The sequence below is a fragment of the Mauremys reevesii genome, linkage group 1, assembly GCF_016161935.1.
Source record: "Mauremys reevesii isolate NIE-2019 linkage group 1, ASM1616193v1, whole genome shotgun sequence".
Taxonomy (NCBI): domain Eukaryota; kingdom Metazoa; phylum Chordata; order Testudines; family Geoemydidae; genus Mauremys; species Mauremys reevesii.
The window spans coordinates 277,945,420-277,969,260 of NC_052623.1; the positions used below are offsets into that span (position 1 = coordinate 277,945,420).

General features: G+C 40.4%; 1 protein-coding gene across 3 annotated transcripts in view; it reads left to right on the forward strand.

The window, feature by feature from the left end:
* Nucleotides 1-23,841, forward strand: part of CDK17 (cyclin dependent kinase 17) — a 204,350-nt gene that overhangs the window by 91,286 nt on the left and 89,223 nt on the right. For all 3 annotated transcript variants that reach the window (XM_039495321.1, XM_039495307.1, XM_039495313.1), the window contains exon 3: nucleotides 22,015-22,179. In XM_039495321.1, coding sequence (XP_039351255.1) covers nucleotides 22,015-22,179 — 165 coding nt within the window. The remainder of the gene's footprint in view (nucleotides 1-22,014; nucleotides 22,180-23,841) is intronic.

Sequence of the window (23,841 nt, forward strand, 5' to 3'; positions counted from 1 at the left end):
TACCAAGACTTCAAGATCCCCTCAAAGAAAGTTGGTGCTAAGAAGCGTAGGTCACCACAAAGACCTTGTGTCCCAGAAAAGGTATTGCTGGAGCTCCAAGCTCTCCTGGTACCTAGGGCCCCTCAGCTAAGGCTTCAGGCACTTCTAAGTCCCTAGGTTCCCAGCACCACTCTTTATGAAGCCAGCCTTGGTGCCACCTACGTGTGATCATGGTGCTAGGGATCCTAAGGACTCTGCCTGAAAGACAACGGTTCCAACAGCAGGGCCTACTTCCATGTTGCCTGTGGTACCCAATTATGTGTCACAAATTGATTGATTAATACTGTCAAACCCAATGTCACTCTCAGAACCACCTTTCCCTGCAGGGATCCACCAAGTTTCTGTGCAGATTCACCCCGTACTGCAGGAGTTTTTCTCTTGTTTGTCTGAGATGAACCAGCATCACCTCTACTAATGGATAAGGAAATACTCCTGGTACTGGAGCCTTGTCTGTCACTGGTACTGCACCATTCTCTGGCACTGCCTGGCTCCTCGGTACCCGCTCAAAGAGACAAGCAACCTCCTTCAACACCACCCCTGTCTGCTTCTCCCATGGACTATGAGGAAAATAGTTCTTCAGACTCTCAGATTTCCGTTAGAGAATCACTCAATTACCAGCCCAGAGCTACCTCTTCTGACATCTTTTTTGAGTGAGAAACACCAAGACACAGGCAGTTTCATCACTCCTCATTCTGTCTAATATGATCAGTCCTGGGTACCCCCTCATTTTCATTATGGCCTGCCCAAAGGCCATATGGGGACCTGTAGTCTGCTTACAACAGTTTTCTGGAGCACCTAGCTGTATCCATGGGGAACACCAGCAATCCTTTGCTCCTTCTATCCCTCTGCATCAGCCTCCATCTCAGAAAGAATCTTTATAGGAACAAGATAAAAGGACTGATGAGGAAGGTACACCACAAAGTAACATCTGTTCACCTAACGAAGCACCAATGTTGTCTCCTTCCACCTCCCACCAATGCAGATGGTTTTAAACAGTTCCAGGAGCTTATGTAAAGGATTGTTGTCTCCCTTCACATCCTCTGCATGATACCTAACAAACTTCTTGACATTCTCCAACTGCCACCTTGTATTAGGTAGCTTTGCTGCGAAGCCAGGATTTACTTGAATCTGTCAAAACAATTTGGCAAATCCCAGCCATCAGATTTTCAACATGTGAAAGAGCAGATAAAAAGAATTATTTTCCTGCTGAGAAGTCTGAATTTCTGTTCACACACTCAATACCTAATTCTTTGATCGTCAGTGTTGTGAACAAATGTAGCAGGCAACACCATTCTAAAGTAACCCCACGTGATAAAGGCCAAAAATGCCTGGTTCTCTTTGGTCTTCTGTATCATTATAATTCAGAATCAGCAATTATCAAGGCCTCATCACAAAATATAATCACACGAACTATGGCACATACAACTTTTATTGAACATCTGCCTTCTGAACATCAAGCGGAATTTGAGCATTGCAGAGGGACAGTTATTAGTGAGGGACTTTGTTACAGGCCTCCTTAGATGTGGCCGATATGGCAGGTTGCTCTATTTCTGCTGTGACTGTCATGTGTCATGCCTTCTGGTTGCAATCCTCAGGAATCCCAAGGGAGGTCCAGAACACTATTGAGGACTTTCTTTTCAATGGCCTCAAGCTTTTCAGTGAGTCCACTGATGAATCCTTGTACTCTCTCAAGGATTTCAGTGCTACTGCCACTCCCTTGGTGTTTACATACCTGTGAACAAAAGGAGGTTCAGCAGGTCACAGATGGATCAGAGATCCTGCCCAGCCCAATTCCCTCCCTCCACAGACCACTGGAACTGTTTTAAGAAGAGCCCCAGGTTGCAGAAAAGAGAACCACCCACCACCACTATTACTCAGCCATGCTCATCATCTAAGGTTTATTGTTTCGGTTGAGGATCCAGAACCACTTCCCCTTCAGAATCTAAAGCTACATTATACCGTCGCCTGCTCCTTCCGCCACATCTTTTGGGGAGTGTCTCTCTCACTTCTGAATTGCATGGGACCAGATTACTTCCGACAGGTGGGATTTGGAAATTGTAATGTGGGGCTGTTCTATCTATTTCACCTCCATTACCCCACTTAACGTGCCTTTTTAGGAACCCATGTCACAAACATCTGCTGAAACAAGAAGTCCTGTCCCTTCTCAGCATAGGAGCTGTAGAACAAATACCTGCGTGTGACGGTCCATGCCCCTAGGGTCAGGGCATTGGTCAGTCTATAAAGCAGCCCTTCAGTGCAGGGCAGCATAGCCTAGCGGACAGAGTCTATAGAGCCGCCCTTTGATGAAGGGCAGCGGGGCCTAGTGGCTGGAGTCTATAAAGCAGTCCTTTGGCACAGGGCAGCATGGCCTAACGGCCAGAGTCTGTGGCGCCACCCTTCGGTGCAGGGCAGCGTGGCCTAGTGGCCAGAGGCTATAGAGCCGCCCTTTGATGAAGGGCAGCGGGGCCTAACAGCCGGAGTCTATAAAGCAGCCCTTTGGCGCAGGGCAGCGTGGCCTGGTGGCCAGAGTCTGTAGCGTTGGAGTGCCCCTTATGGGGTGTGGCAGCCCCGGTGGGGGGCCCGGGCCCACCCGACTCCACCAGGCCCTGACTCAGGGCACTAACAGTGGTGTAGCGGCTTGCCACTGACTCAGCGGGGGGTCCTACTGAAACACACTGAGTTTCCCCGGGGTGGAGGTACCACTCTGTCACCCTCCCTTGGTCACTTCCTACCAGAGTCTGTGTTGGGGTTTCCCATGAGATGTCGGGTCCTCTGTGTTCGGTAGGGCCAGTTGTCTCCAGGGATTCCTCCAGTCGCCGGGGTGCAGGCAAGCCGTGGACGGCTTCGATTCCTGGTGCAGTCAGGGGCTGTGGCTGGTCCTCCGCAGGAGCTTCCCAGGCAGGTCCTTCCCCTACGGCCTCCAGTCTAGAATGAGCTAGGCTCCCTCCCTTTATACTACTAGAGCACTCGGAGCATGCCCAGTCTTTCCAGGGAGGTGGGACTTCCGCTGTTAATAACATGTGCTTAACCCTGTCTGGGCTAGTGCGGTGTAAGCAGACCCCATCACACTGCCCAAAACAGAGGGAAGAGATTCTATTCTATGTACTTCTGGTTCCCAAAAAGAAGGGCAGATGGAAACCAGTCTTAGATCTCAGGTTGTTGAACACTTTCATCAAAACACAGAGGTTCAGGATGGTGACACTCACAGCAATAGTACCATCTCTAGATCCAGGGGATTGTATTTTTATATCATGATGTATCCATCTCACAAGAGGATTCTGCGTTTCGTGGTCAGCAAGGGGCACTTCCAATATTGAGTGCTCCCCTTCAGACTCTCTACTGCTCCCAGAGTATAAAGGTTCTGGAGGTGGTAGCTATTCCACTATGTCAGTTGGGAATAATCTTCTTTCTTATCTCCATGATTGGCTCATCAAGGGCTCCATAACAAAGTTATTTCCGCAGTGAGAAAAACTGTGGCCATATTCAGCAAGCTAAGATGTCAACAAAGAAAGGCCACTTTGACACCACTTCAGTGAACAGAGTTTTTAGGAGACACTTTAGATGCCACAACATCCGAATCTTACCTCCAACAGACAGATTTATGACATTGATTAACCTAATCTCACAGGTTCAAATGAACCCACAGATGTCAGCCAGAACTTGTCTGCAGCTCCTAGGTCACCTGGCAGGTTGCATTTACACTGTTTGAGAACTGTTTACATGCCCAGCACATACAGTCTGAACAAATTAGTGTCCATCATTCATCAGGTTCTAGAGTTGCTCAATTGGTGGAAAGACCCAGACAAGGTTTGTACTGGATTTCCCGTCCTTTGCCTGCCCTTCCGCCTCCCCCTCCCCCGCCACCACCACTGCCACATATCTCTCATAGGGTGGGAGGTCCTCTTTGAACACATACCATTCAAGGCAAATGAACTGCTCAAGAGTCTGTTATTCATATCAACCTCTCCTGGAGCTCAGAGTGGTTCAAACCAATTTGCCTGCAAGCTCTTCTTTCTCATGAACAAGGGTCAGTGTGTCAAGATCATGAGAGACAACAGAGCCAGTATGTATTATGTAAATCATCAAGGAGAAGCAAGACCCCTTTACTTTTGTGCAGAAGCAGATCAGCGATGGAAACGGTGCATAGCCCATCAGATTTTCATCTTCGTCTCATACTTATTCAGTCTTTAGAACACCATAGCCGATGGCTTGAGCAGACATTTCTGCCAGGACCACAGATGGGAAGTCAACAACCTGATTCACCAGTGTGTTTCTCATGTAGGGTTTTCCAGAAATAGACTTCGCTACTGCCATCAAAAAGGTGTAGAAGGTTCTGTTTGAGAGAAGGTCTTAGAATCTCTGGAAGACTCCTTCTTCATCTCTTGGTTGAGGAATCTCTTCTATGCCTGACTTCTGACACTTCTGTTCCTCAGAGTCCTAAACAAAATCAAGCAGGACAAAGCCAAAGTCATTGTAATTACACCAACTTGTCCAAGGCAAATTTGGTTCCTGACCTGGTTCACCTCAAGTCTTGTCTTACTCTACAGTTACTGATCATTCTCAACCTGATAACTCAGAATTCAGGGCATGTTCTTCACCCCAGTTGGATGGTTATGGTATAGTGGTCTCCTGTTTTTGAGAGAGGTATAAGAGATGTTGTTGAATAGCAGAAAAGCATCAACTAAAAAATGAAAGAGTTCACCATTAGTGTACCCAGCAGCACTTGTCCCTTGTCTGTTCTTCCCTTCTGGATGCCTTAGATTACTTGTGAGACTTTAAGAATTTGGGTCTATCCTTGAGTTCCATTAAAATTCATTTGGCAGCTATTACAGCTTTCCATTTCTCTATTAAGGGGTGTTAGTGTTCGCTCACCTTAGCACTTCCAGATTTATCAAAGTATTAGTTAATCTTTTTCTATATGTGAGGAACCCACTTCTGGGTGGGACTTAAATTTGGTCCTCAGCTTTCTGATGAAGCCATCCTTCGAGCCACTAGCTAAGTGTTCCTTTCTGTGATTGTCTATAAAGTCTGCATGTCTAATAGCTCTCAGCTAGGAAAATCAGCAAGCTAGCTGCCAGTTTTTCACCCCAAAGCCTCATCTGATTAGGTAAGAAGCCCCCTGCGCACCTTAGATATGAGGAGGTATTGGCCTTTTATTTGCACAGGACTAACCTCTTTAGGGCCTCTCCCAGACTCTCTCTTTCATGGACAGAATTAAAGGGACCTCTCTTTCACCCAAAGTCTCTCTAAGCGGGTTTCTGGTTGTATCCTTTCCTGCTACATGATTGCTAATGTCCAGCCTTTTCTAGACTTACCGATGTTCCAACAGACCCCGGCCTATTTCCATTGCGCTGATGAAGAATACACTCATTGCAGTAATAGGCAAGCAGCCACATGGGCCTCAGTTCACATCTTCTCAAAACATTATGCCTTAGTACATGCCTCTGGGGCGAATGCTGCCTTTGGGACTGCAGTTCTGCACACAGTCTTAAACCAGGCTCCAAAGCACCAAAGTGTGGTGCACTGCTCAAGAGCCACGTGAAGTGGAGCACCCATAGGGATACTTTTTGAAGACTGAGGGTATGTCTACACTACCTGCCGGATCGGCAGGCAGCGATCGATCCAGCAGGGATTGATTTAGACGCGATAATTCGACCCTCAAGCCCTCTCCCATTGACTCCTGTACTCCAGCGCCGAAAGAGGTGCAAGCAGAGTCGACGGGGGAGCAGCAGCAGTCAACTCTCCGCAATGAAGACACCTCGGTAAATTGATCTAAGTACGTCGACTTCAGCTATGTTGTTCATGGAGCTGAAGTAGCATAACTTAGATCGACACACCCCTTCTCCTTCTTCCCCTCCTCCACCCCGCCTCCCCTGTGTAGACCAGGGCTCAGAGGTTACTTGTCTTGAACTGTAACTGGAGTTCTTTGAGATGTTTGTCCCTATGGGTGTTCCATTACCCACCCTTCTTCCCCCCCTGCTTTTGGAGTCTTGTCTTCATGGGATATTGTGGTAGAGAAGGAACTGAGGGTGGTTCATCCAACACTACCATATACACCGTACGTGCAAGGCACAAGGGAAGCTAAGGGTGCCTGTGAAGACTGAATGGGCACTGCTACCAAAAGTCTCTGCTCAAAGGTGCATGGGGTACTTGCAGACCTGAAGTGGAGCACGCTTAGGGACAAGTATCTTGAAGAACTCCTGTCACTGTACAGTGAAAGTAACTTCTCCTTCCCTGATCCTTTTCCCAGTAATCATCACTGCCCAGCCTAGGAGTCCTCAGGTCTTTCTTGGAATTACTCCTTCCATGATTTCTTCATTCTGACCTAAACCAAGATCAGTGCCATATCTGTCCTATAGCCTTCCCGAAAGGGCAGGCGTGCCCTGTTACTACGAGCAATTTCCCAACACTGCTTCTGGAAGCTCTCTGAAAGGAAAGAACAAATCTGTGAAGAGCCATCTCGTTCACAGCAACAAGATCCCAGAAGAGATTAAATAAATTGTATAGGTTATCATTATTACAGAAATTAGTCAGTTAAAGAAAAGCATGACAAATGGCACTACTTATTTGTATAGCACCTTTCATTCTGAAAAATGTCAGAAGTGCTTCACAAGCTATACACATGCTATACTATTACAGGGCTAATTACTTTTATGTGGAGGTTGGTAGCATGCTGACACTCAGCATGTTCTACAACAGTAGATCAAAAAAAAGTTTGCCCAAGAACAATGGGACAAAGTACCTTACTTTTATTTTTTAAGGCATTTTCCAAAAGAACATACTATAGTAAGTAACTAATTCTGATAGACAGCTATTCTATTCCGTATAGGTTCTTAAACACCCCTCACCACTGTAATATCTGAATGCCTTCCAGCAGTGCATTAAGTGACATGACTAATATCAGCCAGATGCTGTTTGCTCTCATCCTCTCCCCAGGGGAAGGAGTGTGTATGTTGGAGTGTCTTGTTTTGAGAGGAATGAGGTTTTTTTCTTTTGTTTTTTCTTTGTAAGGAAGGAGAGGCTATATATCTGTTCCTATGTATTTGTTAGAAAAGGCCAAGTCAAAGAAATGTTCCTTGCACTTGGAGCAGAAGGTGGCAAGGTTTATGATGGTCCTAAATTCTGGGCATGAGCGGCAGGTGTCATAAGCTGGGGAGGCGAAGCTTCCCCAAACAGGCCAACCCACCGCCTTTGGAGTGCCTCCTGTGCTCTGCCCAGAGGCCCCCATTCCTGCTCTTCCCCAGGCCCTGCTGCCTATCAGCAGGTGGACGGGGGAAGATGAGCTCTTGGGATGGGGCCTCGGGGAGAGTAGGGGTGGAGCAGTGGGTGGGGCCACAGTCCCCACACCCAGCCTCCCCATATGCCGGAAGTACATACAGCCCCTGATTCTGGGGGAGGGGCTGGAGTGAGTGGGGAAAGAGTTCATTCCATTATTGCAGGCTGACCCCCAAGACAGTTCTGTATCCCACACAGATAAAAGTTTTACACTTACTGTAGAGAGTTCTATTGTGCCAAAGGAAGAGTTGTTGACCACAGCCTTTCTTCTGCACTTTGATGTACTTCCCGTTTCAAAGGGTAGATCAGAATGTGCTAGGGAACTTCTTGTGCACAGCAGTAGGATCCACATTAATAGTTAGTGCATGGCAGACTAGTGTGGGGTAGATTTACACCCCAACTTGCCAGGGACTAATTGTGTAGAAAGTTTTATCTTTTTTAAATAATTATTGTTTCTTGCCAATGGAATGAGAATGCACAAAGGAAATGAAACTAGCTTAAATACTCTCTAAATTTGAAATGTAGCAGTTATTGGCTAGTACAAAATTTTACTAGCTGAAAATGGAGAGTATTTTCAAGTTATACTATGTAATAATTGTACAACCAAAAAATGCAATAGGAAACAGGCCCTTTGATGCAAATTATTGCCTATATATCTCACTATTGTTGTTGTGATGGGTTGGATCACAGAAACCCCCTTAGGAACTGCCAACTGATGTGCCAAGACTACTCCTGCCCCTGCTTTCCCTGCCAGCTCAGGACTCCAGCACCTTGTCTTGTTGAGCCAGACATGCCCTTTTGCTCCAATACCGACCCAGGGTCTGAGTTACATGCCCCAAAGCTGCAGACTTAACTGAAAGCAGCTTACAGAAGTGTCCCTGTCTTTAACACTCAGATGCCCAACTCCCAATAGGGTCTAGACCCCAGGTAGATCCGTTTTACCCTATATAAAGCTTTACAAGGTAAACTCATAAATTGTTCGCCCTCTGTAACACTGATAGAGAGATATGCACAGTTGTTTGCCCCCTTCTCCCCCAGGTATTAATACATACTCTGGGTTAATTAATAAGTAAAAAGTGATTTTATTAAATACAGAAAGTAGGATTTAAGTGGTTCCAAGTAGTAACAGACAGAACAAAGTGAATTACCATGTAAAATAAAATAAAACACGCAAATCTAAGCCTAATACAGTAATAAAACTGAGTACAGTTAAAAACCTAACCAGTTCCAGTAAGCTTCCTTTTACAGACTAGTCTCCTTCTAGTCTGGGTCCAGCAATCACTCTCATCCCCTGCAGTTACTGTCCTTTGTTCCAGTTTCTTTCAGGTATCCTTGGGGTCAAGAGGCTATATCCCTTTAGCCAGCGGAAGACCAAATGGAGGGGTCTCCCATGGGTTTAAATAGATTTTCTCTTGTGGGTGGAGACCCCCTCCTCTCTCCTATGCAAAGTCCAGCTCCTAGATGGAGTTTTGGAGTCACATGGGCAAGCCACATGTCCATGCATGACTCAGTTATTACCAGTCAAGCCATATTCCTGGGAAGGCTCAGATGTGGATTGGCATCTTCAAGTTCATTTTGGCTTAAGTGATTTTTGATTGGGCACTTAATTTGCACTTTTCTCAAGAAGCTGACCAAATGCTCCACTAAGTTAGTTAAAATCAAGCCAGTACACAGCCAATATTCATAACTTCGAATACAAAAATGTTACATGTATGCAAATAGGAGTAGATCATAACCTTTACATAGATATGTTACATGGCATATGTAGCCTAAAACACATTCCAGTTATGTCACATATACAATCATAAGCATATTCCATAAAGCCTTATTGCGGGGGCACCATCACAGTTGTAACCTGCCATTATCTGCAAACAATAATGAACTTCTTAACAAATGCTGGAATAACTTCTACTTCTAGAGAGTATATTCTGAGAAATTGTATCCCTTTTAGTTCTGTACTTTCATTCTGTGTAGTTGGTGTGTATGTATTTATAAAATCTGAATTTCAAATTTGTATTAAGTAATATCTCTCTTAAATACAAATATTTTCTTGATTTAAACTTGTAATCTGAAGCATGCTTTGTGGGAGTTTGGTTATTGAAAGTGCCTTTTGTTTGAGATGGCTAAGTCAAATTGATGATTGAAGTAATTCTCAGATAATTGGGGCAAGAAGCTCCCCATAGATGCACATCATATATTGCAGTGTTTCTGGGGGATACTGGTGGATTTTAAAGGGAAAAAATAGTAATTTGGCCATGTGGACTGCAAATGGAAAGGGAGAATAATAAGGTCTCTTGTGTTTGAGCATGTACTGTTAGAAAAAAAAGTGTCAACTTGAGAATTGTGGTTTGTAAACAGTATTTATTACTTAGATGTTTAGACAGATTTTCTACTCGGAATGAGTATTTTCCATGTACTTGAGGTCTGCTTTTGCTATACCAATAAGAAAACATGTTCTGACTACTAGTTTCAAGGGATTTTTCACCTTGAAACCCACTTTCTATGTGTGCTGAATTCAACCTGAAGGTGTCTTTGAAATTTGCTAGACTCCCTAATTAACCCACCCCTCCACCCGCCACTGAACTATGGTTCTGTTTTGTCCCTGCATGGAAGAGATCTCTTGTTTTCGGAGTATAATCAGATAGGGAAGATACCTGAAAAAATTCCTATCTCCCACAAATTGTTTTTTAAACTGTTTTTGTGGTGCTGCTATAAGAGTCACAGTAAACATCATTATAGTGCCATTTTAATCCTTGAGATACAGGAAGTCATCTACATCCCTGGCAGAACCCTATGGAGGATTCAATTTCCACATTCCCAGAAACTCCGAAGGCCCCATGTACTGGGAACTGGATAGGATTTTTTTCCCGGACATTACTATTTAATAAACACCAAATGGATTGTTGAGCAATGAGAAGTATTCCCCAAACTCCTGCTTAGTTACTTTTATATTGTACACTTAATACAATAGCTTGGACACTTAATCTTCAGAATTAAATTACTAAGAAAATTGGTAAGTGCTTTAAAACCATTGCTGTAGCAGGTAGTAGAGCAATTTACCACTTTTCTATATGTCATGTTATATTATTTCATACAGTGGTGTCAATGCAGAACTCCCTGTAAAAGATAGTGCTTAAATTACAGTGTTTTATGTAGTGTTCACCTCAGATCTCCATGACAGTAATAAGTTGGCAACTGTATGTCTCTTCTGGTTGTTCTTAGTGTTAAAAATATATATAAAAATTACAATATATTTTTGAAATATTTCTGCTATAGGGATAAACTGCCTGGAATAAACAACTGGTTTTTTAAAGGTGACAAAGAGTCTTGGAACAACATAATTCAGCGTCATACAAGCAATATAATGCAAGACACTCAGTCTAAAATAGTCAAAAGAAATATTCAGCTATCACAGTCTTCGATTTTTTGCACGGGCAAGGCTTCAGAAGATAAGAAATTAAAGGTTTCATAACACCAGGCTCTGCATTTGCCTATTTCAATATTATAGGCAGATTATTCCAAATGCTTGGGGTTATAACTCCAAAAGCCAGAGTCTGTATTAGCTGCAGGTAAATAAAAATTAATAGACTGGGTTGAGCAAAGGGCATGTTTGCAGATTGTGTTTGATAAGTGAGCATAAGCTCTTTGTGCCAAATTATGAATAGATTTTATACAATGTGCCTTTGCTTGGAGAGATTTTTGCCAAATAAGTCAGTTGTAGGGTCATATTGAAGGGTCCTAAATTCACAGTAAATAGTGACCTGCAGAGTTTTAGCCTCTGTGGTACTGCTGTATGTATGCTGATACAACAGTATACCAAAACAGATAATAAGTACTGTTGAACAATCTGCTTCCTTGCAGACTCATTTAGCTCAATCATAGATGGTTGAAAACAACAGTTAGTAAAATCTCATTTCATATGATAGAAGATTCCAATTTTTTGCTAGCACAGGTTGAAGCAAATACTCTAAAATCCATATAGTAAAATCTGAAAGCCATCTAGTTCTTTTTCATCAGTTGAGCTGCTTGGTGGTTGAGGTTGGATTCTGAAGCTTTTATAAGCTAGGTTAACAGTGCACCATTAAATATTAATAAATATGAAAATATTAAAAATGTTCTTCTTCCTCTAATCCACCAGCTGAATTGACGTATGTTGACAGGGTGTCAGTTGCTAAGGCCCTGCATAAAAATGCCAAGCAATTTCTGCAGACTCACTGGCAACCATATTAAGAGAATTTAGTTATCAACCAACCCAGAAGAATAAAAGGACTTTGTGTGTTTTACTAAGGGTTTGTCTACACTTATAACGCTACAGCAGCATAGCTGTGCTGCTGTAGCTCTTCAGTGTAGATGCTACCTACACCAATGGGAGGGATTCTCTCATTAGCATAGGTAATCAGCCTCTCCCAAGAGGTGGAAGCTAGATCAATGGAACAAGTCTTCCATCGACCTGGCTCTGTTTACATGGCGACTTAGGTCAGCTTATCTATGCTGCTTAGGGTATGGATTTTTCACACCCCAGAGCAACATAGTTATGGTGACCTAATTTTCTTGTCTACACCAGGTCTAAGGCAGAGGAACTAGGGAAATTAGGGGCAGGAACATAAGGGTTCTACAGGGAGCAACTGTAGAAATTGCCAAGATCAGGAGCAAGCTTTGGCTGAAGTTTGCTGTTACTTAAGCTAACAATAAAGGAAAAACAAGGGATGGGGGTAAGTTTGGACCTGCTCAGGTTGGGCGTCTGTGTACTGTGTTAGGAACAGGATAGGAATATCACACATTTACCATTGATTATTTGCTCTCTGAGTCAGCAAAACAGAGCCAGATGGAAAATAAAATGTTGGTGCCATTGTAAACCTCAACTATACCCTCTCCAAAGCTTTCAATGCTCTCAGTTCAGTGCAACAGCAAGGATGTTGTGGTTTCAGCAACCCCAGACAGAAAAAATAATCCGAGTAACTTTTAAGGCTATGTATTTCGTTTCCAAGTGAAGCATTTTTGGACGGGGTCAAAAGTAGATAAGAACATGAGTGGGGGAAGCAGTATTAGCATGTCGCTCTTGCCCCTCGCTCTTCAGTGTGGCTTTATAAAAGTTTGACTAGTAATTTCAGGTTATAACCTTCAGAGGTTAGGGCCCTTTCAGATTTTAGAAAGCAGTCCTCTCCATTTGTAGGTTTTTAAATAATCTTTATACTTAAACTTTTTAGATATATTATACTTGTACCATATGAAACACACAGAACAATGAGTAAGAATAACAATCTGCTCTAAGACCTTTCTTTTACATTTCTCTACTGATTTTGAAGTCTTATTACACCAGAGTCCAGGGAAAGCCAACTGTAGAAAAATTGTTCCAAGAGGACTAGAAACTTGGATGAGTTACACCACTAAGGTTGTGACTCTCTAAATAAATGGTATCAAGAAACTGGTAATCAATTGTAAGCTCTTCAAGCTTTTAACTTATCTAACTTGATGTTTGTAAAGCATCTAGCACAACACAGCCCCAACTCTGACTGGAGTTTTTGGGCACTCTTGTGATATAAGTAATAGGTTTTGGATTCTTTTTTCAACAGGTTCACTATCGAAGACAAACTCTGTAGATTATCATCTTTCTGAAGCAGTTATATTCAGGCTTTTTTCAGCCTATGAAATTGTAGAATATTTTATTAGAACTTAATTTTTAACAAGCTATTTGGTAATTTATTTAACAGAATAACTAGGTCTACTCCTACTACTCTTTCCAAACCCTCTTTAATGAATGCTACCCTTTTGTGCAAAAGCACTGAACCTTTGGTCCTTACTAGAGTGTGAAATGTGTTTAGTATGGAATGTGCTTACTATTTAGAGTAAAGGCTCTAACAAAATCCTCAGATTGTTACTTCAAAAATATTTGCTTTATCTGTTAATTAGCCAACAGATTGGCTAGGCATCAGCCCTCAGTATTCTTATAGAGCCTGATCCAAATCTCATCAAAGTCAATGTCCTTTGAATCAGGCCCATGACTTATGCATGCGTTTGTTGAGGCAGATTGCGGGATCCTCACTGTTGTCCTTTTCTCTCTACCTTTCCTGACTGTCTTTAGTGTTCAATCTCCAAGCCAAAAAAGAAAGAAGTCTATTATTTCTTTTAATATTTTATTGGAAAAAAATGTATTGGAATAATCAGAGCACAAGAGCAATGAAATTCTAACAAATGTAAAACTAAGCACAGCATCTTGAGTGAGGAATAAATGTTTCAGGTAAAAATCAGTTGCGAAAAGCAATGATTGCATGCGAGCTATTGCATTCTTTTTTCATTAGAAAGGTAATTAAAGGTTTCTTTGCCCTTTTTTTAACTCTTGTTGAGGCTAAGCTACAAATGTCAAATTCTGACTCGTGATTTTTCTGTGGTCAAAAATCCTTGTGCCTTTTGCAATCATGCCAAGCTTTATGGTTGTAAGGGTGGTTAGCAACATAGATTAAGGTCTGAGAGTTGTTTTCCAATGAGATCAGCAGTGTCAGGTTTTCTTCCCAAAATTAAGGTTTTTTGTAAGGTTTCACTCTTCTCATATTTCTTAGGGTATAAGTAGGGCCCTACCAGATTCACAGCTGTGAAAAATGTGTCACGGACTGTGAAATCAGGTTTTTTGTGTACTTTTGCCCTACACTATACAGATTTCTTGGAGGAGACCAACATTTCTCAAACTGTGGGGTCCAGATTCAAAAGGAGGTCATGGATGGTGGTGTCCCAAGGTTATTGTACAGGGGTCACGGTATTGTCACTCTTTCTTCTGCACTGCCTTCAGAGCTGGGTGGCCAGAGAGCGACAGCTGCTGGCCAGGTGCCCAGTTCTGAAGGCAGCCCCCCACCAGCAGCAGCACCACAGAAGTAAAGGTGGCAATACTAAACTATGCCATCCTTACTTCTGTGCTACTACTGGGGGGTGGCGCTGCCTTCAGAGCTGGGCTCCCAGCCAGCAGCTGCTCTCCAGCCACCCAGCTCTGAAGGCAGCACTGCCACCAGCAGTAAGGGTGGCAATACCGCGATCCCCCTACAATAACCTTTGGGACTCTCCCACAACTCCCTCTTGGATTAGGCCCCCACAGTTACAACACCCTGAAATTTCAGATTTAAATATCTGAAATCCTGAAATTTACGATTTTTGAAATCCCATGACCATGAAATTGTCCAAAATGGACATGAATTTGATGGGGCTCTAGGTATAAGATAAGAATAATAAAAAGAAAAGCTAGAAAGATGGGGAGGTACCAAAGGGTATGTCTGCTGCAGCTAGGACTAGGAACATGCTCTGCAGCATGGGTAGACAGACGTGCTAGCTCTGCTGGAGTTAGCATGCTAAAAATAGCAACATAGCCATGGAAGCACAGGTGCCGGCTCAGGCTCGCCATCTGAGTACATACCCAAGGTCTCTAGGTAGGGCTGTACTCAGGTGGATAGCTTGATCTCCCACCTATGCTACACACAGGCTATGCTGATATTTTTAACCCTCTAGCGCTAGCAGAATTAGTGCATGTCTGTCTTCCTGCTCTCAGAAGCATGCTTCCAGCTGTGGTGTAGACCTATCCATAGACAGCACTCTCCCATATTGATATATTGTGGTTGTTATTTCTCTCTCCTGGGAATCCTCTTTTCCATCAGGCTTAGAACTGGCTGGGATTTTCAGCATTTTTCAAGTGTCAAAGACAGATAATATTATGTTCCTCCTCCCCCAGTACAGTGTTTGTCGCTGCCCTCTAAAGGGATGCAAAGTGAACTACACTGACATTATGCCCCTGTCTGCTTCTGTGCTCGAAGGCAGAGGTTTCTTCAGCAGCTCTCTAAGTTTTTTTGAGGACTTTTTTTAACATCGTTTCCTTCCCCCTCTAGCTAAACTATGGGACAAGCTATGTCTTTTTGGAATGAAGACGGGGACTCAGCCTAGCATAAGATTCTGAGCTGCTTATGCAGTTAAGCAGGGCCCAGCTGGCAACATGGAAGTGTTCCTGTTCCCACATTTCTTTCATATGCTCTCGTTTTCCCCAGCCTAGTTCATTCTTTCTCTGCTTCTGCTGCTTCTGCAGCCAGCAAGCCTCAGGTCAGTCAGCAAAGAACTAAATTTGCGCATGTGGCATTCCCACAAAGTGCCATGGTGTCTAGCTCCTACTGCTAAGAATATTCCAGGGAGGGCCTTAGCACTAGTGCCTTTCACCCTCTTTCTGACCTCACTCTTCTGTATCTACTCTTAAGTAGTTGATTGACCCCCAAATGGTTAAAACCCAAATTAATTTTTTGCTATATTATAGTGTAACTACTTCACTTGCACTATGGAGCTTTACTACCTCTTTTGAAGCATCTTGTATTGGCTACTGTTTGAGACCAGATTTGGACTAGGCGGGCTGTTGGTCCATTTTGATATGGCAGTTGTTATATTTGTATGAGACAACTAAATCAACTAATTATGTACTTCAAGTGGAAATCCTATTAAGACAGGATTTTTGTTATTGAATCCACAGTTGCTGCTATGCATCAGCAGCTCAATAGTGATGTTAATAATATACCAACAATTCAGTTTTTAGTTTGATGGGTATAGACTGGCAGAATTCATAGTTTCCTAAGTTGCCCGTGTATGTTTTAAAATTCCATTGAATTTTGATAGTATTGCTTGTAAATTTGGTGCTCCCAGTTGATGATTTTCTTAAATATAGGCATAGGGGTAAAGTTGAGACTGTAGATTAATTCTGATTTTTAAACAATGTACAGAGTAGCTCATACACAGTAGTTTGGCATAGGCAGCATGACACATTTGTGGAGACAATGAAGTGTTAATGCAGCAGTTCTCAACCAGGGGCCCGGAGGGACACTGGGCGGGGTGTGGGGATGAACAGGCCAAAATAAACCAGAGACCAGGGCTGGTATTAGACTCGCTGGGGCCCAGGGCAGAAAGCTGAAGCCTAAGCCCTGCTACCTGGGGCTGAAAGCCGAGGCCTGAGCAATTTAGCTTTCCAGGTCCTCCTGTGGTGTGGCGCCCCAGGGCAGTTGCCTTGCTTGCTACCCCCCTAATACAGGGCTTGGCTTTTAATCTACTGGATATGCAGAAAAACAGTAGTTGTGGCACAACTGGGCCATGGGATTTTTATAGCATGTTGGAGGGGCCTCAGAAAGAAGAAGGTTGAGAATCCCTGTGTTAATGGATATGTAATTACATTGAAAGATATATATGTTCTGAAGTAGATCAGCAATATGCTTTAGTGGCCATTTATTCAAGGAACACTTAATAAACAATGTCACTTTTTTTTAAAGAACCACCAGTGTGTTCATTAACTGTAAATATTCAGTGCTACGTAAATTGCACAGATTCTGTTTCATACTATGTCAATAATAGTTGACAGTGAGAATGCAGGAGTGTGAGAACCTCAACAAATAATCCAAGTAAAATGGGATGGCAGCTATATTTATATCCAAGTTAAGGTTCAAGGTGATGGAATCCTATGCTTCTGATATACACCTTTGGGTTCTGAACTTGAAACTCTCTTTGAGGAGAAATACTTAGTGGATAAATCAGTTAAGTCTGTGCCATGTGTATCAGCAGTTAAAAAAGCAAATATGTTTAGATTCATTAAAAAGAGAAAAAATATGTAAATATTATCCTAGGTAATATATTTAGGTGTAATGGCCACTTTTCTTTTAACTCTGAAATTCCTTGTCATATGCAAAAAGCACCAGATACTGTACAACTTGCCGTAGTTCTTTTCAGTGTTAAACAGTTCTGCAAAATTTGGCAAATTCTCCTCCCCAGAGCCCAGCCATGGCCACCCCGGCCCAGACACCTATCCCCCTACCGCGCCGAGATCCAGAAGGAAAAACAGCCTGCTGCTGGGTCCCAGGCTTGTGTGGAGTTTCCTGGGTGAGCTGCTGTTTCCTCAGGGCGTGCGGGGAACTGCAGCTGCTAGGACCTCTCTACATCTTCCTCCCTCCCCCCCTGGAATTATTAATTTGAACAGGAGAAGAATAAAGGGGATTTGATGAAGTAACCAAAGTAACAGAGAAAATAATGAAAACTGACCAGCTGCAACTAGGGAGGGACCCGTTGTATCCTCTTGGGATAATGCCACAAAGTGAATTGTTAAATTTTGGGAGAGTTTATACAAAGTGAAATCATTGATAGGTCCCATCACAAGAGTAATCCCATTAACGTAATTGGGACTAATCAGGTATTTAAAATTAAGTACATGTGTAAGTACTTTGCTGAATTGGAGCCATAAAAAGTAACAAAAAGCTAGCGGGAGCAATGATCATCCCTCATTATGGAAGTTTTTTTGTTTCTACTGTAAGCTTCCCAGCGTGGTGCTGTTTAGAATGTGTCTAAGATAAACCATCAGTTTGACCTAAGTGTGCTAGGTCTCTTATTTTACCTCTCTGCATAGCTGTCTTCTTGGATGTTTGCAAAGCACTTTTCATTCTTTGTGAGGATAGTTTTGAAATTTCAGTGGCAAACTGTTAAAGGAACAATTGGAAGATAACATCAGTTTAAAGATCAAGAGAGTTGAATTTGATTGAGAGAATTTTAAAGTAAATTGTAATATTAATCCGAGCGGAGATTAGTGATTGATGAGCCCATGTGCCAGTGCCATAATATATTGCACCAAGAATGAGTACAGTGTCAACTTTACTTCTGGAAAGTAGATTTTTTTAAATGGAATTGTAAAATAAAAAAGCACCCTTATATTAAAACAGTGCAAAAATGCATCATCCAGGGTACACAATAGCAAGAATCAATAAACAATTTGATATAATAAAGCAAACTTATTTATCAAACACAAATATGATGAGCAAGAAAAAGGATTAAACGCAGTCTGCTATGCATCACCAGCAAAAATGCACTGAGATCACGTCTCTCCTCCACGCACCTTGAACTTTATTCAGTCAGAGTTTAAGAATCCTCCAAAAATAACACCCTTAAAGTGAACAGAGATATCACAACCTACAGTATAAAAATGAAGTTTTTTTTTATAAGACATGCTGTGGGGTCCAGGGACAGATGGAATTGAATTTTATCTTGAGAAATTAGTTTCTTTAAAGTTCATATTTTATTAACACAAAATAAATTAAATAGATATTTGTGAACAGCCTTTTGAACTGTATTCCAATAACATTGCTTCCTTTACAGTCATCTTTTTAAATATGCCAGCAATTAGAAATATTGTAAGATAGCTCAAAATAATAGACAGCATAGAATAGCATTAAAAAATTGTATCTTGTACATGCACAGCCCAGCATTATGTAAACTTATTTAAATGTAATAAAATTACCTTTTCCCAATCCCCAAAATAATCAATATAGTGTTTTATTATGAAGGGGGGAAATGGTAGGGCATTCTCTTTTAGGCAGAAATAAAATGAATACTTATTAGAATTAAAAAAAGATCTTTAATGCACTATTTATATTATTTTATCTTCAACACAAATATGCTAATGAATTCAGGTAAGTTTTGCCATCTTAATTTCACTAGCTATGAGCACTTAGGTTAATGCACTGCTGCATAATAAAAATTACTGTTATTGAATTGTAGAATGAACCAAACAATCTAGGGTAGTACTCATAACAGTATGCGTCTAACGTTTTTGGTGAATTTACTTTTTTATTTATCCAAGCTGCTCCTAGGCCATTAATCTGTACTGAACCTGTTTTTGTCTCTGGATTTAAAGTTTTTTGGCAAGGACCTTTTTGTTCTTTTATTTTTATTATTTTATGTATTTTTTCAGCGGTATAATATCATGTAAATCTATCCAAAGGACAGTCGAAAATTCTGAAATAACCTTATTCATCCATCATAGAAGTTCATCCCATTAGTGACTATAAAAACACAATCCTTGTTCGTTTGCATAATCTTCTTTCTTGTCTTCTTTATGCAATACATGGGCCACAAAAAAAAAAGTACTTCAGCAGTTTATGAAGTTTATGACAAGACAATACATATAGAAGGAAATGGTTTTCGGCTGTTCACAAAAATTATTAATTTAGATCTATTAAAAGTACCTTTTAAAACTCTACACACCTGTACAAATATAATTTGAACAAAAGTATCATATCCTTAATACGAAGGACTTCACAAATCTACTAACAGTATCTGACATTTAAAAACTCACCATAAATAAAACTCATAAGCAGTCAGTGTCAGTGTAAATCCCTCAGATCATCCCAGGCAGCAAACTATTATTAAGCTACCATTTGGATTTTCATAGTTAGCTTTATTATTTGTTAAGCAGTGACACTGAGATCAGAATTATACAAGACCCAGGTGTCTGGTTCCAGTCTGAGGATTTTACTGTCTAAAAGATGGACAAAGATAAAATAAGAACTTAGGAGACTTGGAGGGTGAAGATAAGTTTGATCAGTTTTTAAAATAAATTAAGGAAGTGTTGGCATTATAATCATGTGGGTCAACATTTCTAGGACTTGGAAAAGAAGTAGATTTTCAATATAAACTTGAATGAAAAGGTGGATTGAGTGCCTGTTCCAGTCATTCTGGGTATAAGGAATAACAATGGGAGAAGGTACAAAGATATGAATGAGGGAATTTTGAGCTTGGTGAGGCTGGCATCACTTGTGGATCCAAAGGGTTAATGTAGCATCTAATTAGAAACAAGAATAAAGATTTAGTTGAGACAGAGATGTGCAGAACCTTGAAGATGAGGACACAGATTATGTCACAAACACATGTAGAGCATATTTGCTTCATTCTCCGACAAGTATCTATTTATGAAAGATGCTAATTGAGGAAAACTGCAGAAAGGTTTGCAGCGGGGCAGGCCTGTCTTTTCACATTCTGTTCACTGTCTAAATTATTTATTTGGACAGTTTTTTCCTAAAGCAGCTGACTGGAAGTGATTTGTGCTTGTATACTATTCCTGTGGAAAGTCAACTATTTCTTAATTTCATTTTTTTTAATTTATAAGCACATGTTTGGGCAGTTATGTCCATATGCTTCTTTCTCTCTCCCATTAAACCTATCATAATCAGATTGCCAAAAGTTTTTACCTCCAAGACACTGATTGAACTTAGTTGCTGGATTTTTGCTGTAATATTATTTTGGTTTGCCTTTGAAACTCTGCTCTCCATAAAATACATACTCATGGCTAAATCCCTTCAGAGAGAGAGTGTGTCTGTGTTTCCCAACAACAAGGTTCTTAGTTCCCTCCAGAAGCAGAATATGAATTAGCTTCTGGCATAATGGAATAACATCACAGATTGTGCCCTATCCCAGGAGACATGTGTAAACCTTTGTCATGGACATATTTGCCATAGGTGCAGGGAAGAAAGATTTTACAAATTGCACTCAAGCTTCAGTTTCCTATTTGGCAGCACAGTTATCTAATTCCTGAGTGATTATGCTGTGCTAGAGTTCTTTGATCTAATTTGGTCCTGTTAGTAACATACATGTAACTGCAAGAAGAGAACCAGTTAGGGAAAAAGAAAATTGATAGAATCTATGAAGAGACCAACAGTGTACTTAACTCAAGTACATAGGTTCTATTCATCTCTCCAACATGTAAGTATGCATTGCTGTGTGCAATATGTTATGAGGAAGCAGCTAATTTTATAAATCTTAGAGTATTTTATATTAGAGGGCAGGAGTGTGCCCTGTGTAGTAAAGATTATATCCATGTATGTTTGTTCCATGATTAATGCATTTCTGTATTACTGGGAAAAATTGTTTAAATTCACAATATTTCTTCATTAACTTGGTAAATTAATTGAGTTGTCCGGTGTTGTTATAATCTGTTGTATGATGATATTGTGAATGACTATTATAAGACATGTAGGAGGGAATAGAGTTGAGGTTGCTGAGGGAACTGTAACTCCTCCCTGACTTTTGTCTGATTGCAATATCAAATATAACATTGTTGAAATAATTTTGTACACTTCTTTTCTGTGTATTTTTTAGAGAAAATTAAGGTTGAAAGTATGTGTAAATAATTTAAGGGTAAAAATACTTACAAGAACAGTCCTTTTACTGTGAGTAAATGCTATGTTCGGTTCTGATCTCCCCATCTGAAAAGCCGAAATAAGTATGACATTCCTGTTACCTGTTCTGATGTTACAATGTAAGTGATTAATAGACTTAATTGTGGTATTGCTACTGTGGTCTGAGAGTGGTTTGGTAGACTTTCAGCTAAGGCTTACAGTAAATCCTCAATTTCAAGTCTACTAAGAGGAGAGGGGCTGATAAGCCTCTGAAGGCTCGCTGGTGAATTTGCCCCTCATGCAGACTAGAAAATTGCAAGGTTCATATAAACATGATGGTGAAGATGAAGCCATTGCTAAGTAAGCTTAAAGGAAATAAATATCTATGCATACTTTAAATGGGTATCTTCTGGTCTGTAATCTGCTTTTGATGCTTGGGATTTTTGGTTTTATGGTTTTTGTGGTGAGTGTTTTTGTGGAAAACCTACAGTTGTTAAGGAATTGACCCAACTTCAGATGTTGTGGATCTTCATGCAAGCTCTGGAGTGTTTAACGTTTTTTTTGTTTGTAATAGTTTTCCAGTAAGGGAATTCCAATAATATTGTGTTCTCCAACTAGCTTCAATACTGAAAAAGTAAAACATCCAGTGAGTGGAGATTATCTGCGTAGTAACAATTTTCTCTTCTTTTTCTTCTGACATGTTCCTGAATCTCTCACTTGTTCATCGGGATGAACATTTGGGCCTTGTGAATTATAGAGCCTATTGTGAAGAATGGCAGGCCTCCGACGTCTCACAGTATGCACTCATTTCTTCACCAATACACGGGATCTTTCAAGAAGCCCCCTTTACGGAGACCACATAGCGTTATAGGAGGCAGCCTTGGCTCTTTCATGGCAATGCCTAGGAATGGAAGCAGATTAGGTAATTTACTATTTTGGTCATTTATATATTAAGTTAATATTGGTTCTTCACAGCAGATACAGTTCTTATACCTTAGTTCTAAAGCTGTTCTGGGAATGCAAAAGTATTGCTAAGGTTGTCATAAAAACAAGACTTTAAATTTGTTGAATATCTCATTTAAGATTTTAAAAAAGAGAATTGAAAAAAAGAGCATACAGGTTATTATTTCATGGAAATCACCCATGTATTAATGACATGTGTAATAGTTACAAAACATTATCTATTTTAGTGATGTCTAAGGTACCTATGACCACAGTATTAAAAAACTTACAGGAGGTACGTTAATTGAATATGCCAGAAATTATGGGTTCTTTAGCTGATTGAGTTGGAAAAAAATGTGGTATGTGTTTAACTTTTAAGAAATCTAAGCAAAGAACTGTCAGTTAATTCTTTTAATCATAATCACAGTTTGTGTTAATCTTTTTGTTGTGATCTCAGCAGTTTTTGTGATCTACTCTTTGGGGCAAATAATTATTTTTTAAAAAAATGTGTTCAATAGTTTGTTATATTGCTGGCCCTATGCCACCATTAATTTTGCACACTGGCAAAAAAAAGCAAATTGCTATGAGCATTTTGTAATAATTTATATTATTTTTATTGAGTTATTAGTTGGTACTAGGGCTGTTAACTCACGTAATTAACTAAAAAAACTGTTAATACAATAGAATACTAATTGAAATGTATTAAATATTTCGGATGTTTTTCTACATTTTCAAATATATTGATTTCTATTACAACACAGAATACAAAGTGTACATGCTCACTTTATATTATTATTTTTGATTAAAAGTATTTGCACTGTAAAAATAATAAACAAGAAATAGTATTTTTCAATTTACCTCATACAGGTACTGTAGTACAAGTAATACATACAAGTGATCTCTTTATCGTGAAAGTACAACTTACAAATGTAGATTTTTTTTGTTACATGACTGCACTCAAAAATAAAATGACACAAAACTTTAGAGCCTACAAGTCCACTCAGTCTTCTTGTTCAGCCAATCGCTAAGACAAACAAGTTTGTTTACATTTACGGGAGATACTGCTGACTGCTTCTTATCTGACATGTAAATACCTTGCAAGGCTGGCTACAACTGTGCCATGTGAATGCCTCTTCTCACTTTCAGGTGACATTGTAAATAAGAAGTGGGCAGAATTATCCCCTGCAAATTGTAACCAAACTTGTTTGTCTGAGCGATTGACTGACCAAGAAATAGGACTGAGTGGAGTTGTAGGCTCTAAAGTTTTACGTTGTTTTATTTTTGGATGCAGTTATTTTTTGGACATATATCTACATTTGTAAGTTCAACTTTCATGATAAAGAGATTGCACTACAGTACTTGTATTAGGTGTATTGAAAAATACTGTTTTGTTTTTTACAGTGCAAATATTTGTAATAAAAATAAATATAAAGTGAGCACTGAACACTTTTTGTATTCTGTGTTGTAATTGAAATCAATATATTTGAAAATGTAGAAAACATCAAAAACTGTTTAAATAAATGATATTCTATTATTAAAAGTGTGATTAATTGCGATTAATTTTTTTAATCGCTTGACAACCCTGGTTGGTACTAGAAAAAAAGGATCAATTGAGAATTAATGCAAATTTTATGAATTTTTT